General features: G+C 39.0%; 1 protein-coding gene across 3 annotated transcripts in view; it reads left to right on the top strand.

The window, feature by feature from the left end:
• SHTN1 (shootin 1) overlaps positions 1–15,350 on the top strand; it is a 160,833-nt gene that overhangs the window by 46,735 nt on the left and 98,748 nt on the right. For all 3 annotated transcript variants that reach the window (XR_016280057.1, XM_089510014.1, XM_089510013.1), the window contains exons 5-8: positions 7,785–7,953; positions 11,117–11,214; positions 12,797–12,878; positions 14,900–14,994. Coding sequence is in view for 2 of the 3 variants with exons in the window: in XM_089510014.1 (XP_089366140.1) it covers positions 7,785–7,953; positions 11,117–11,214; positions 12,797–12,878; positions 14,900–14,994 (444 nt within the window). In the remaining variant the exon portion in view is untranslated. The remainder of the gene's footprint in view (positions 1–7,784; positions 7,954–11,116; positions 11,215–12,796; positions 12,879–14,899; positions 14,995–15,350) is intronic.

Below are 15,350 nucleotides of genomic sequence, written 5' to 3'. Positions count from 1 at the left end.
CTGATTTTTTTCTAATATGTCAGTATGAGGAATATTATATTAAATATCTCACATGAAGTCCATATATAAAACCTTGCTGAAATTGATACCTTTTGTAGGAAGAAGGTACACATTTTCCATATAGCTTAGCTTCAGCTAAGTGCTGAACATGTTCCCTCAGCTCAGCCTGTAACAATATTTGTACACAGGAAGCACTTCAATGTAGAAAATAGTATACAACTTATATATACATTGCCACATTAGGATCACTGCATATACATTTGTTGGGAAGTCATCATTGGGTACATACTTGTATGCCACAGTTTGTGGGTCGATTTCCATATTCTTTTCTGCATGGAAGAGCTTATGTGCAAACTCTCTCCTTTCTGACAGATACTTAAGAACAGAGAGTAGAGGGAAGATGTGAACAGTGATGGTGCTACCAATAGCCAAAGGGAAACATTTGTCTCAGGTAGCAGATGATGGGAGGTGAAAGCAGAGACTGAGGGAGAATGCTGAATACTTCAGGGCTTGCCATGTCTTGTTGTGTGCCTTCAAGTTCCTTCTGACTTATGGTGAACCTTAGGCAATCCTATCACAAGTTTGTTTGTATTTTGGCAAGATGTGTTCAGAGAGGTCCATTGCCTTCTTCTTCTGTACCTGAGAGCGTGTGACTTGCTAAGGCCACCCAAGAGGTTTCCATGTCTGAGCTCCATTGTTCACATCACTACACCATGTTGGCTCTCTTCTAAACTAGTGTGTTTCCTTCAGGTTGAGCGAATGACATTGTCCTACTGCCCATGTTCAAAGAGGATTTTACTTTCATTCCATTTGGCTTTTGTAGATTTAATTGAAGAGAATCTGCCTCAGGCAGCAAAATATATATACAGTACTTAACCCTGTACACAAAATATGTATACGTAGGCTGATGGTACCCTTTTGGTGCCCCTATTATTTTCTGTTAAACTAATGGGAGACTTGTATTAGACATTTATCTTACGTTCCCAAAAGTTAAATTTTCTTGACAGCTTTAGAGCTTTCTAAAATTCAAGAAATAGTATCATGTAATGCGTATCTTTAAAAAAAACCCTCATTTTATACATCTGGGTGAAATGATAAACAAGTTTAAAAATGTCCCAAGTAGCCATGACATGAAAGAATAATGAACATTTCAGTGTCTGATTTAAATGGAAAAGTCATCCAGAGGATTGCATTTCAGGTGATTGTTTATGAAAGCAAACCACGGAGCAAGCGAAAGGTGACCTGTACTGCTCTGTTGATTGCATCTAGGTTGATGAATTTACCAAGTATATAATTTTCTATATTCCATCTCATCAGAAGTGCATTATTATTATTAAAGAATGTTTTTATCTCTCTGTGATATATACACACACACATACACACACACATATACACATATAGTTGTGAAAAACACATCTGAACCACTTCATCATCAGAAAATGGATTGCAGCAATTTTGTACCAAATTTCATTAGCAATGCTGTCTGTCTGTGTGCATTTACACATCTTTCCCCTACCCAAAGTACTGCAGATATAGCAAACATCACACCAGCAGGAAATCTTTTTTCATTTAGATGCATTAGCAATGTACTTTCTGGAGGTATTTACTTAATTGTTTGCATAATGATACTACATTAGGATTCATAAGATAGTCAATCAACATATCAGTAAGAAAATGAATTTATGGATGTAACTATCCTTTCTTTCCATTCTTTGCTTGTAGTGACACACACTGCCAGCTAAGAGACTAGCACTTTCCTACTGGACTGCCACATCAAGGCTGACTTACTTATCCATTAATATATAGTGACCACACTGAGCAGAATTTCTCACATTTTCTGTTCAAGAGAAAAACTACTTAGGGGAACTGAGAATGCACATTGACTAGGAAGAGCTGCCACTTCCATGAATCATGGCTCAGGATTTGTGCTGGAAGATGAGATGCTCAAGATCTGTCTTGCCTTACCATTTGGCAACCTTTCACAAGCTGCTGCCCACCAGTATTTTGGATAGAATGTGGAAATGTTATTATATTTTTATTACAACTCCTGAGCTCACTGAGCCACCATGGCATTTGGTCATGCTGGTTAGGAAAGGTTGCGAAAGGCTGCTCTATTACATATTTTCCAAAGAAGAGATGCTTTTGCGGCTTTGGGGGTATTCTTAAGGAGGCAGAAGAGACAAATCAAAAGAATACTTTGAGCTTGGAGGCTCTGTTCTCTCCACAATCCTGCCAGGCTCAGTGGAAGTGTTGGTGAAGACATTTCCAATCTCTGCCTAACTCTTCGCCTTGGAAGGTTTCTTCCCCCGCTCCCAATTTTGGCTTATTTTATCTCTTCAGTAGTACAAAAGAAATACTTAAAAAAATAGCAACAATAAAGACTTCATTATCCAATGCCTCTGTTTTATTTGCTTTATCCATTTCTATTTTTATTATATTGAACAATGTTCAGTTATGGTAGTTTATATTTCTTGTCTGCACTGAGTAAGCCCCAAAAGATCAGGATCTAAATTTGTACATACAATAAATAAAAAAAACATAAAACACAGCCTAATTGTGGAATGAAGGTTCTGAAATCCAGCTTCAGACAGGAGAGGTGGAACAAGGTTCCATGCTTCCACCATGAAGGGCTTCCTTTCGTGGAAGGGTGAAAGCTAATATTTCTCAAACTGTGAGGTGGGCCTCTGGGAGGCTGAAGGAACAAAGTTGGAGTTTTCCAGCAGAACTGCAAATGATTGCAGCTTGACAATTAATAGCCATTAAATAATTGCATTTTTGTTCAGCTCATTGGATAATCCAGGATCCCTTTTGCACCACATAATTAGAGCACTATGATTTTACTTTGGCTACATGTTGTGGAATGCTGGGATTTGTAGTTTGCTTTGTCACTAGAGCTCTCTGGTCATGAAGTACCCCCCAACTGCATATCCCATGATTCTATACAATGCTGCAATTGCAGTTATTGTAGTGCTATAATTGTGTGATAAGAAAAGGTTCCAGCTTGGGGGCGGGGCAGGTTGACAGTGTGCTAACTTTTACCAATGGGTAAGCAACATGTACTGCAGAAATAATGTCAGTTGATATAGTAGCATTACTGTGGAAGTGCAGGGGGTGCAGACCACACCGGGTGACACCCCAATAAGGGGGTGAACCAGGCTGGCTTTTCAGCCACGCACAGGGTCTTTTTGGGCTGCCCAGATGCTGCACGGAGGCACTCTGGGCACTGGGGCTGCACCCTCGGGGTGCAAGGGTATTTCTGGCTGCACATGCATGCATTCCTGCGCATGCCAGAAGTTGTGTACCAGAAGTCCCACCCCATAAGTCCTGCCTCCCCATGAGTGACCACACCAGGTGACACCAACCCTTAGGATGCCACTGAGTTGACATCACTTTAACAGCCATGGCCCAATGCTGTGGAACTCTTGGATTTATAGTTCTATGAGAGATTTAGCTTTTTCTGTCAGAGAACTCTGGTGTCCCACCAAACTACAATCCCAGAATTCCACAGCATTGAGCCATGGCAAGTTAAAGTAGTGTCAAACTGCATTCTGTAATGCAAATGCGGCCATGGTGTCATAAAATGCCTGTACCTCTCATATTGCAGTTTCTACAGCAATCTACAGTAGGGTTGGGGGAACCTGTGGCCCTCCAGATGCTGGAGTCTAACTCCCACCAGCCCCAAACAGATGATGGGGGCTGACAGTGACTGTGGAGTTTATCACATTGGTGACGGGACATCATTGTCCCATCACTGTCCTGTCCTTCCCGCCTGATTGCGGGAAGGACTTCCACACATGAGCCACACTTGACCCGTCTGGGAAGTGCGAATGAGACTGATCGCGCAAATCACTGTCACATTGCAGCCATCTGAAAAGCTCTTTCAGACATAATTTCCACTCTTTTGTATTAACGGAAGAACCTGTTAATACCATGACTACAGTGTGAAAGTGATTTGCATAATAACTTTCACTCGGGTCATGGACAGGATAAGGACGGGACGTTCCCATCCTTATTCCATCCCCCTTGTGATAATCTTTTGTAATCTGACAAGAGTTAGAAATCCACAGGCACACTCCCCTTGTCTAAGGCAGAACTGTGAACTGCTCTGACATAACACAGAAACAGATAACAATTATCGTAAAGTGAAGGCTTTCATGGCCGGCATCCATAGTATATTGGGGTTTTTTGGAGCTATGTGGCCATGTTCTGGAAGAGTTTATTCCTAACATTTCACCTGCATCTGTGCCTGGCATCTTCAAAGAATGGTGCCATGGAGGTGTGTGAGGTATATGTACTGTGTGACCCTTGGTTGAGAGGAAGTGATTTACATGTTAATCTGTGTTGGCCTGTTGGTAAATGGCCAAGCCTTAGGGTGGGAGGAATATGAGAGAAGGCTTTGTGTCTATTTAATTAGTAATCCATTGTCTGCTGGGAAACTCCCTGACCCTGGATGGTTTTCATTTGCATTTGCTGGTCTTGATTTTTTAGGTGTTTTTTAGGACTGGTAGCCAAACTTTGTTTACTTTAAGAGTTTCTTCTTTCCTTTTGAAGTTGTCCAGGTATTTGTGGAATTGTCCTAAAGTGTTTTTTTTAAGTTTGTTAACAGTAATGTTAACAATTTTATTAAGAGATACAACATGAATTTCATCTCTACATTACCAAATGGAAGAGACTGGGAAACTTAAGTGTTTCAGATACTGGCTGAGAGATTCTGAGAGGGGTTTTCCCCCAAAGTTGTTCCAAGGTGCTGTGTAGAACATTTAAGAATGTATGCTGGCATCAACTGCATTCTGTTCTACTAGGCCTGTGTTCATCATATTTCTAAAATATTAAATGAAAATTACAAAGCCTGCAGAAGAGAAGCAGTTGAATTCTTGAAAGGTGGTAAAGAAGCAATAGGGCTGCAGGTTCAATGCTCTAGCCTACATCTTGCTTTAAAATTAGATTTCTCTTTATTTTACTTATATTAGGGGGAAATGCAGTGGTTCTCTGTACCTCAATGAATGTATTTTATTTTATTTATACAGAAAGAAAAGCTCTAAAAAACTAAAGCAAGGATTAAAAGAGAGGTTTTCATAAAGAGCCAGGGAAATCAATTCTGAAAGGAGGTCAGCTCAGCGAGAGAAGGAACAGCAAGAAAAACCATGTGCTAGACAATCACTACACTTATTTGAACACTCTGCATTCTCTTCACTTGTTGCAATATTGTCCTTGAAACACATGTTTTCATTAATAGAGGGATATTGTTTTTAGGGCCGTTACAGAGGGATATTGTTCAAGATTGGCAGTGCTAAACCTTTTATAAATGCAGGCTCAAACTGAAAAGTTCCATAGCAGTGCTAAAGCAGAATATGACTACCTTATCCTAATCCTTTGCTTGTTGATATTAGGTTCCACCATAATACCATGCTCCTTGACATTCTAAAATCTAGACCTCATTGATACATTACATGCCAGTATGCCAAGTATTCAGAATCAAGGATTTTGTTAATTTAGGATTTTATTACACCAGTCTACTGTTCTGCCATAATCACTCTAGTTTAAGAATGGAAACATACCAGTTTGGCTTCATTTCTTGGCACACTTTCCCTCACAATAGCACTTTGTCTATGTGCTATGGTTGGGTGGTCTGTTTTGCACACTGCCAAACACTGCTTTTTGGGAGGAAGTTTTTTGGGGGGGAGAACAAGTGATTGTAGCTTCCACCTACCTGTGTGAATGTGGACATAGCAGCCAGCTTTGGAAGGCGTTGGCTGCTGGTATTGCTACAAGGGGAAGGAGTGGAACAGAAACATTTATTTATTTATTTATTTTGCTTTAAGAAAAGTTGCAAGAATTTGATTGGGAATGAAAGTGACAATGACATAGTTGCCTATTCAAAGGATGGGTGAGAATTTCAGATCAGTTCAATTTTTGACCAGAATTTGCCAAAATTAAAAAAAGTAAAACTTTGTAAAACTTGAACATGAGAGAAATTCACTGGCCACACTTTCTGGAAGATGCTAGTCCCAGAAATTACTTTTCCAAACTCCAGAGTTAGGTGACCTCTGAGACAAGGAAGGCCATTTCTTTCATCTCCATCATTAAAGCTTGTTTGGTCACTTTATAGTGACCGACAGATTTCTGGGATTTTACATTAGTAATAAAGATATAAAGAAATGTATAACACATGGAATGAAGAACCATATGAAGATGAACCCCAAATCCTAGAGAGCTTGGTTGAAGCTGCAATAAGAGATACTGGGAAGAATAAATCACCAGGAACAGATGATAGTCCAATAGAATTGCTGCAGTCCACACAGACAGAATCAACTCTTGATAACAAAAATATGCCAACAAATACGGAAAACAAAAAGTTGCCTAACATACTAGAAATGATCAATATACATCCCAATCTACAAAAAAGGACACACAAAAGACTGCAGCAACTATAAGACTATCACATTAATATTCCATACAAGCAAAATTGTGCTCAGAATTATGCAATATAGATCCAGTCATATATGGAAAGAGAAATCCCAGAGGTGCAACTGGGATTGAGAAGAAGAAAAAATATTAGGGATCACATTTCAAATAAACAGTGGTTAATGGAGTGCACTAAGGAATTCCAGAAGAAGGTCAGCATGTGCTTTCTAGATTATAGTAAAGCATTTGGCTGCATAGATCATGAAAAACTATGGCCTGTTACAGACTGCCAAAATAAAGCTGCTTCGGGTCTCTTTAGAGGTATGCTGTTTAAATGATGCATGCATCCTAAGAATCTGGAAGCTTCACCAAAGCTGCACTCCAGTGCTTAGGAATGGAGTGTGGCTTTGGCGTGACCTCTGGACTCTTAGGACTCATGCATTATTTAAATAGCATACCTCCAAAGAGACCCGAAGCAGCTTTATTTTGGCAGTCTGTAACAGGCCTATGAATGGCACTTAAGACATGGGCATGCCAACACATTTTATAGTCCTGATGAGAAATCTGTACTTGGGACAAGAGGCTCCTGGTAGAACAGAATATGGAGAAACAGAATGGTTCCCAGTTGACAAAGGCGTTAGACAAGGCTGCATACTGTTACCCTATTTGTTCATCTCATATGCAGAAAATAAAAGAAAATCAGTTTAGACTCACAAGAAGGAGTGAAGATAAAAGGAAAGAACATCAACAATCTAAGATATGTGGTTGATACCATACTACTAACAGAAAACATCACAGACTTGGAATAATTACTCAGGAAGGTAAAAGAAGAAAGTGCAAAGGCAGCATTACTACTGTAGAGAAGGAAAACAGAAATAATGACCACAGAGGATCTATATAAATTCAAGCTAGATAATAAGGAAATTGAAATAGCTAAAGAGTTCCCATGGAGAAGAATGCTGAGGATACTGTAGACAGCCAAAAAAGAAAAACAAATGGGTCATTGAACAGATCAAGCCTATACTCTTCCTGGAAGCAAAAATGATAAAACTGAGCCTGTTGTACTTTGGACACATCATGAGAAATCATGACTCATTAGAAAATACAATAATGCTAGGTAAGGTAGAAGGCAGTAGAAAGAGAGAAAGACATCACACCAGATGGATATACTCAGTCAGGGAGGTTATGGGATTGAATTTACAGGATGTAAGCAGAGCAGTAGAGGACAGGGAGTCTTGAGAGATGTCACAGGGTCACCACGAGCCACGGTTGACTCAAGGGCAGCTAACAACAAACAATAACAAATAAAAACAAATGCCATTTTTAATCAACAATGCATCTGGCCTTCTTCGTTTATTTGTTTATCTTATGTTTTGTAGCTGAACAAAGAAAACAAGACGCTGAAAAGAATCAGCATGCTTTATATGGCAAAACTGGGTCCAGATATCATTACTGAAGAAATTAACATTGATAATGATGAGTCCTCTACGGACACGGAAGGTAGCCCTGGTGCATGTGACTCACTGAAATGCCAGCAGGTGATAAAAGGTAAGCAGTTGTTCAGAGGGTAGAATAGGATTAACAGTTTTAACAGTAAGCATGAATAATGAACATTACAATTAAATGGTTCTCCATTGTGGTGGCAGGGGCAGGGGAAGGAATTGTATTCCTCTAGATCCTGTTTGACTTCCACTCTAATCAATCCTGGCCAGTAGATGAATTTATCAGGAATGCAATATCCAGGTCACGGGTTCTAAATCCTTTCTCTGTAGTGCTACTACAAGGAGCCCTGGTGGCGCAGTGGTTGAATGCCAGTACTGCAGCCACTCACAGCCACAAGGTAGTAATTTCAGTCACAGGCAGGGCTCCAGGGTCCACTTAGCCTTCCATCCTTTTGTAGGTCAGTAAAATAAGTACTCAGCTTTTGGGGGCAATTGGCTTATACATTGTAAACTGCTTGAGAAGTGCTAGTTCACTGATAAGCGGTATAGAAATGTACTTGCTATTGCTATGATCTACAATATCTACAAGAACTGAAGTCTTTTGCATTGATCTGGGATTAAGCCCTGACTGTTATTTACTGGGGCTCACTCCTGAGAGTAGACAGTGAAGATTTTCACACCAGCGCTTACCATGGGATAAGCACTGGTAAAATGCCGGTAAAACATCAGGGAAGTGCATGTGTATGAAAGCCTGACACGTTTCTGAAACATCAAGGACTTTTCTCTTCACCTCTAGCCTCCTTGAATTGTTTGTGGAGCAGCAGTTTCCTGTGAACTCAAAGTTTCCGTTCATAGGAAATTGCTTCTCTGCGAACAATTCAAGGATACTAGAGGCAAGGGAACAAGTCCCTGACTTTTCAGAAGCGTGTCAGGCTTTGACACATGTGCACTTTCCTGATGTTTTACCAGTGTTTTACCAGTGCTTACCCCATGGCACTGGTGTGAAAATCTTCATTAATGGGATTGTGCTGGTTGTTACTTAGTTGAATCAACAAAGTAATCACTGAGTATGTGCTGATATTTAGGCATTCTTTAAACAGAAGGTTGCATGGTTGGCTCCCTTGTGAAAAAATGTATTTCAAAGAAGGAAATAATGAAGAAAATGAAGAATGCATATGTATCTTATTTTGATATGTAGACATTACAGCACGTTCTGATCAGCAGAAGATGTCTGATGCATGTGGAAATCTTTCAGTGTAGTTTATCTTGTCAAAAATCCAAACAGTTCTGGTTGTTTCTCAGTGATTACTTGACTAGTGGCCAGTGGCTTCCATTTCATCTTGGCACACTAGACCATAGTCTGAATTTTAAAAGATCTGGCCAAGGTGCTAGGCAGGGTTCAATACTTTGGCTAGATACTTTAACCTAAAAGCCAAAGCAGGTTCACTGCTCTTATGAGATAGAAGCCACCAGCTTGAAAGGGGGAAATTAGAAAACGTGCTCATGCTTCCTTTGAAAAACTATCCACTATTTCCATTATATACATATTTAGTACACGAATCTTGGCAACCAAAAATAATAGATTGTAGACAAAGTGATCCATGAAATTTCAAAAGATTTATCATTAATTGCTTATTTATTTATTTATTTATTTATTTATTTATTTATTTATTGAATGAATGAATGAATATCCTACCTTTCTCTGAGATGGATTTCAAGGCAGCTCATCGCTAGTGTAGATAAACCTGTATTTTTCATTTTTCTAATCCTCTTTTCAGGCCAGTCTTCTATGAAATCATGTATCCAACATTTAGGGCAATGTAGTTCCCTTTTTTATAATGTTCTGTAAGAAGGTCTCCAGAGAGAATGCTACTAGACTGCAGTCTTCTGCCAGTAAACATTGTTTCATCATGCCATTCAACTCCTGCCAAATCACAGTGGCAGCTATTCAGAAAGTTGTATTTTCCTCCAGCAAACCTACTTCCTTCTCTGATTTCCCCCCTGTTGTTAAACTCAATTGTTATAAAATATCCATTGTTTATTGTTTAAAACAATTTTGTAAATTTTGATTAAGACTGATTAATTTGAAGGTGGCTCAGGTTTTAAAAACTATATTTGTTTAAATGTATGCTGCTTGTTTTACTATTTCATTTAGATGGCATTTTTGTGATTTTCAGTATTCATTTTGCATTTTGTAATTTCTTTATTTGTTCTTATTATAATTGAGTTAATTGCTTTCCTCAAACACAGTATAAACATATTTGAAACAAATGAAAAAAATGATGTTTGTTTTGTGTTTGCTAAACACTCCTATGAATATGGAATCATTAGTTGCTGCCAAATGGCTTGATCTCAATGAATATTGAGAATTTCTTTTGGCCAATGAATGGCTCCCAGTTTGTGGATTATGACTTTCCTAAGTGTAGAAGGAATCTTGTCACAAGGCACTGGTTTAGAGATAGAGATATTAAAATCATTCTGTCTTATTTCTGTTATATCTCTCAGAATTCTAATGGTGTTCTCATCCCATTAAGTTTTGTATCAAGTAATAAGGTTGTTTTCAATCCTTATGTGACAATTTCTGCGTATTCCCCCCCTAAAATGTATACCTTGTTGTATGCATGCTTACTAACATATGCATATTTTACACACTGATCCCACTGACTGAAATGCATTTGTGCACATTTTTAAAAATATATACACATTTTAAACAAGCACAGTTTACAGATTTACACCTGTTTTGTGCATATTTTTCTTCTTCATTGAAATGCAAACCTTGGAAATATACAGAACTTCAAGGCAAGATCTGTTTTGTCCCATTGCCAGTGAGAAGGCGATACTCCCCCCCTTTCCCCCTTTTTTTTCTTTTCTTGCTGTTTTCCTTTTTATTTTTGGCAGCAGATGATAGGTATTAAGGGCAATACAAAACACGAATGAACATTTAATGCGGCTTGGAAGCTAACATGTTTTTCATAGAACAGCTCCTTTTTAAGCCAGGCTAAGCAAACATTGAGTTTATAGGCTAGGAGCTCTCCATAATGAAAATCAGACAAAGACAAAGGACTAGACAGACTAGACAGGGCAGGCCAACTGATAAAGCAACTTGTAATAGGAGCTGCATGTAAGGCATCTGCATTCTTAATAATTTAAGCATCTATTGATGCTGGATTCTTCAGCTCTTCTACCAGCATATTTCTTTCTTTTCATTCTCTGTGTATTTGGGGACTCAAATGAAAATTGAACTTCCACCCACACTCTTGAAAATGTAGATCTGCGAGATCAAATTATAGCTCTTCAGGAGGAAAAGAAGACCATCGCCATTGAACTGGAAAACCTGAAGATCAAATTTGTTGAAGAAGTTGTAGAAGTAAGTATAATGCCAGGAGGGCAAAGAGCTCAAAATCATAGTCTGGATTTTCCATGGCTAGTTCTTAGAATATGATGGTTCACTCTGTGAAATTACACAGTGCTGCCTAGATGTAGTGGATCTGTGGACTGCTCTTTCTATCAGTGATGAGACCCTTTTCATTATCCAGTTCCTCTCTAAAATCTCTATATCCCTTTAGATGAATAATTATCATCTTGTAACTTGAAAAAGAAATACAGTAAACAGCATTAGTTAATAGCATTTACATGTTTGGATGCTCAAACTAACCTGTCTCCAGTGAAGCCACAGTCACATAACTGGGACACACACTCTTAGCAAGATACTCCTCATGCCCAGCTCCAGTATATTGAAGCCTTACATCACTACCGTTAGTTGACTCCCATAATTAGGAGAAGTAGAAGGCAATGATGTCATGATGTATCAATAAGAAATTCTTATTTTGATTTGTCAAAAGTGGCAAATCTTTCCTTGATGTTTTGCATGATGTTATCTGTATGAATGCTTGGCAAAATTACAACCAGAATTTTAGCTAAGTGTCCGTCTGTCTTCTCCTCCACTATTACTATCTCCTGTAATAAAAACATAGAACTGGAAGGAATCACAAGGGCCATCTAATCCAATCCCCTGCCATACAGGAATGCATAGCTTAAGCAATCCTGAGACATGGCTATTCAGTTTCTATTTACCTCCAAAGGAGCAGAGTTCAAGATCCTCCAAGACAGTCTGCCCCACTGTTGAAAAGCTGTTACTGTTGGGAAATGTCACCTGATGTTTAGATGGAATCTCTTTTCATGTAATTTGAAGCAATTGATTCATGTTCTGTTCCCTGGAACAGCAGAAAAACAAGCTTGTTCCATTTAGTTGATATCCCTTCAAATATTTAAAGATTGCAATCTAAAACTCTTTTTGTATATACAAGGACTTCAACATCTTTACTTAGTACAAAAAACTTATTGCTATTTCTTAACTCCTAGATGATGTTAAAATTAAGTGTTTTAATTAAGTGTAAAGCAGGAAGGCAACTGAGACACTCCAGATGTTTTTGGGATAGAATTCCCATGACCCATAACCAGTGTTGCCAACAATGAGTGTTATGAGCTGTTATGAGCTGGCAATCCAAAAACATCTGGAGAACCACAGCACCATCACCACCCCCGCTGCCATTTACAGTATTCTAGCTGTTTAATGCTATGTGGTTGGAGGCCTTCCCAAATGTATTAGAAATCATCCCATTTGTAAGTATTACAACATGCTCTGATGGTTCAGGTTGCACAATTAACTAACCAGCGAGAGCAGCCAAGATCATTGGAACATCTCATAATTGTGATTTGAATGAGCAACAGCTGATGAAAGAAGAGTTCTTGCATATTGGAGTGAAAACTTGGGTAGTGTTATAACCAAATCCCATGATTAAGGCCACAATTCTAGACTTACTGGGGAGTGAGTTCCAGTAAACTCGATTAATGTAAATTACTTCTGAGCAGACATGCATAGAGTTGCACTGTACATGGTTTGGTTTTCCTGATTATTTCTGTTTTATGCTTGTTCCTTGTCCTTCTAGGTAAAAAAAATAAAGGAAGAAAATGCAGTGCTGGCAGCAGAAGTTCATAAACAGCAGAAAGTTTTGGAAAAATGTAACCGAAGTATGTATACATATTTCAGAGTACTTTATTACTGTGAAGTCAAAAGCTTTCACAACCAGCATCCATAGTTGTTTTGTGGGTTCTTTGGGCTATGTGGCTGTGTTCTGGAAAAGAGGCTGAAGATGCCAACCACAGATGTTGGTGAAACATCAGGAATAAACTCTTCCAGAACATGGCCACATAGTCCAAAAAACCCCCACCAAAAACTGCTTTATTACTGTTGCTAGATTAATTCATTTCTAAGTACATAAAGTAAGACCAAAGAAACCTGCTGCAGTCTAAAATAGTCCTCCCAAGTCCCATCCCAGAAAGGCAGTTTAGAATAATCCCATGGTTGATGATATCAAATACCATTGAGAGGCCCAAAAGAACTAACAGGGACTTGTTTCCCCAGCCTGTTGTGGTTCATCCACCAGAACTGTCTCTTTCCCGTAGCCAGAACTGAAGCAAGATTGAAATGGTTCTGTGTCACCCATTTCAAAAAAGAGATACTAGAGAGTGGCCAGTAATTCTCAAGCATGGTGTGTTTATTGAGGTTATTTTTTTACAATGACAGCCTCAACACAAATATATTCACAAATTCCAATCCGTTAGCAAAGGTATGGGCAAAGACAATGGCTTCATGGCACACTACATATATTAAAACAAAAGCCCTTACTACTGCAGAGCTAACAAAAGGAATGTTCTCAGAGAGAGTTTTGAACCCAGGGAAACTGGTTTTTTTGGTAAGCAGATTTATTGCTTTCACACTTCAGCACTAACTGATCATTGTAAAGATCTTAAAGACCTGTATCACTTTGCCCAGTCCATTAAAAACTTAGGACAAGGGACATGATTTGCTTCTTTCTGTATCCTATCACATTCTATCCCACTCCCACAACTGTATAAATATGCTTTATACCTGAGCCTTTAGTATCATTCGGTACTGATTTTGAGGAAATGGGTTTATATCCACAAAAGCTACTTTTTATGCTGCAAGAGATTAACATAGCTACATCTTTGAAGTGCACATGTGGTTGCTCTCACATTTCCAAGGATCTTATCCACATCCTAAAGTTGGACAAATTGAAATTTATCAACAGGGCAACATTGAACAAGCAGAATATAAGGTTGCATCCTTATATACACCCCCATCAACTACTGCATCCATGTCAGACTGGATCCCAGTGATTTTGTCTGAAAAATTGTCATTCAGATTGTGTTCGCAGCAGGTTGCCAAGTGTTCTGCATTTTCTTCTTGTGAGGTAGGACATAGAAGGCCTCTCACCTCTTAAATCAGCTCTGATGGGAGACACTTGGAGATGCAAAGGAAATCCTACCCCTGGAAATCCTGCCCCCAGAAGGTTAAAGTCCCGACCCCGGAGGTCCCATTCCCTTGGAAGTCCTGCCGCTGGCACTGGGTAACACCCAGTGCGCAAACGCCTTTGAGTTTGATCACTTGGTCTCTAAAAGGTTCATTATCACTGGTATTGGCTTTCCAGTGTGGTTTAGCTTATATTTGTGATTTTATTTAGTCTGTAACCCTGTTTCAATCCACCGGGAGAGGCGGGGAAACATAAATAAATATTATCATCATCATCATCATCATCATCATCATCATCATCATCATCATCATCATTATTATTATTATTATTATTTGCCAGTTACTTCCACTGAAATATAGACTTCTGCGCCTGCTATTCTTTGAAGGTCTCCCATCCAAATACTAATCAGGGTATTTGGGCCTTAAAACTATGATTACACTGTTTGTAAAAAGACAGGGCATAATTTGCTCCCACAAGAGAGCTGTCCCCACTGAAGCAAGGTTCAGTACTGGACTGTGAGCTGCCATGGCAGATAAGGAAGAAACATCTCTAAAAATTATTATACGTGCACAAAGTCATTGTTTGTGTAATCCTATTTCATTGCATGATTAATCATGTCATTTTAATTTTCCTCCCTAATCTCTCATTATTTATCTTTGTGTGTTATTATGTGTGTTGTGGTGTGTTTGGTTTTGTTTTCTTTTTTGCTTTAAACAGTGTCTGTACTGGCAGTAGAAGAATATGAAGAAATGCAGGTCAACTTTGAACTGGAGAAAAACTTGCGAAAGAGGGCAGAATCATTTGCACAAGAGGTATGTCAACTCACAGATTATCTAGATCAAATAACTTACTATGAGGGACAAGTATTTTAAAGAATGATTGTAGCAAAAAATAGGTTGTGTTTTTTGTTTTGTAATGTAGGAGATATTGGTCCTGTTCCTGTAGTTGCCCTAGTTTCGGGACTGAGAAGTATAATGGAGCCCTGGTGGCGCAGTGGTTTAATGCCTGTACTGCAGCCATTCACTCAAGACCACAAGGTTGCGAGTTCAAGACCAGCAAAAGGGCCCAAGCTCGACTCAGGCTTGCATCCTTCCGAGGTTGCTAAAATGAGTACCCAGACTGTTGGGGGCAAATTAGCTTACTTGCTAATTAGCTTACTTGCTGTTCA

This window comes from Sceloporus occidentalis, unplaced genomic scaffold (assembly GCF_023333645.1).
Source record: "Sceloporus occidentalis isolate IW3139 unplaced genomic scaffold, rSceOcc1.0.p SCAF_2, whole genome shotgun sequence".
NCBI classification, from domain to species: domain Eukaryota; kingdom Metazoa; phylum Chordata; class Lepidosauria; order Squamata; family Phrynosomatidae; genus Sceloporus; species Sceloporus occidentalis.
The sequence above is the reverse complement of the archived record's forward strand: the minus strand, read 5'-3'. Positions and strand labels throughout refer to the sequence as shown.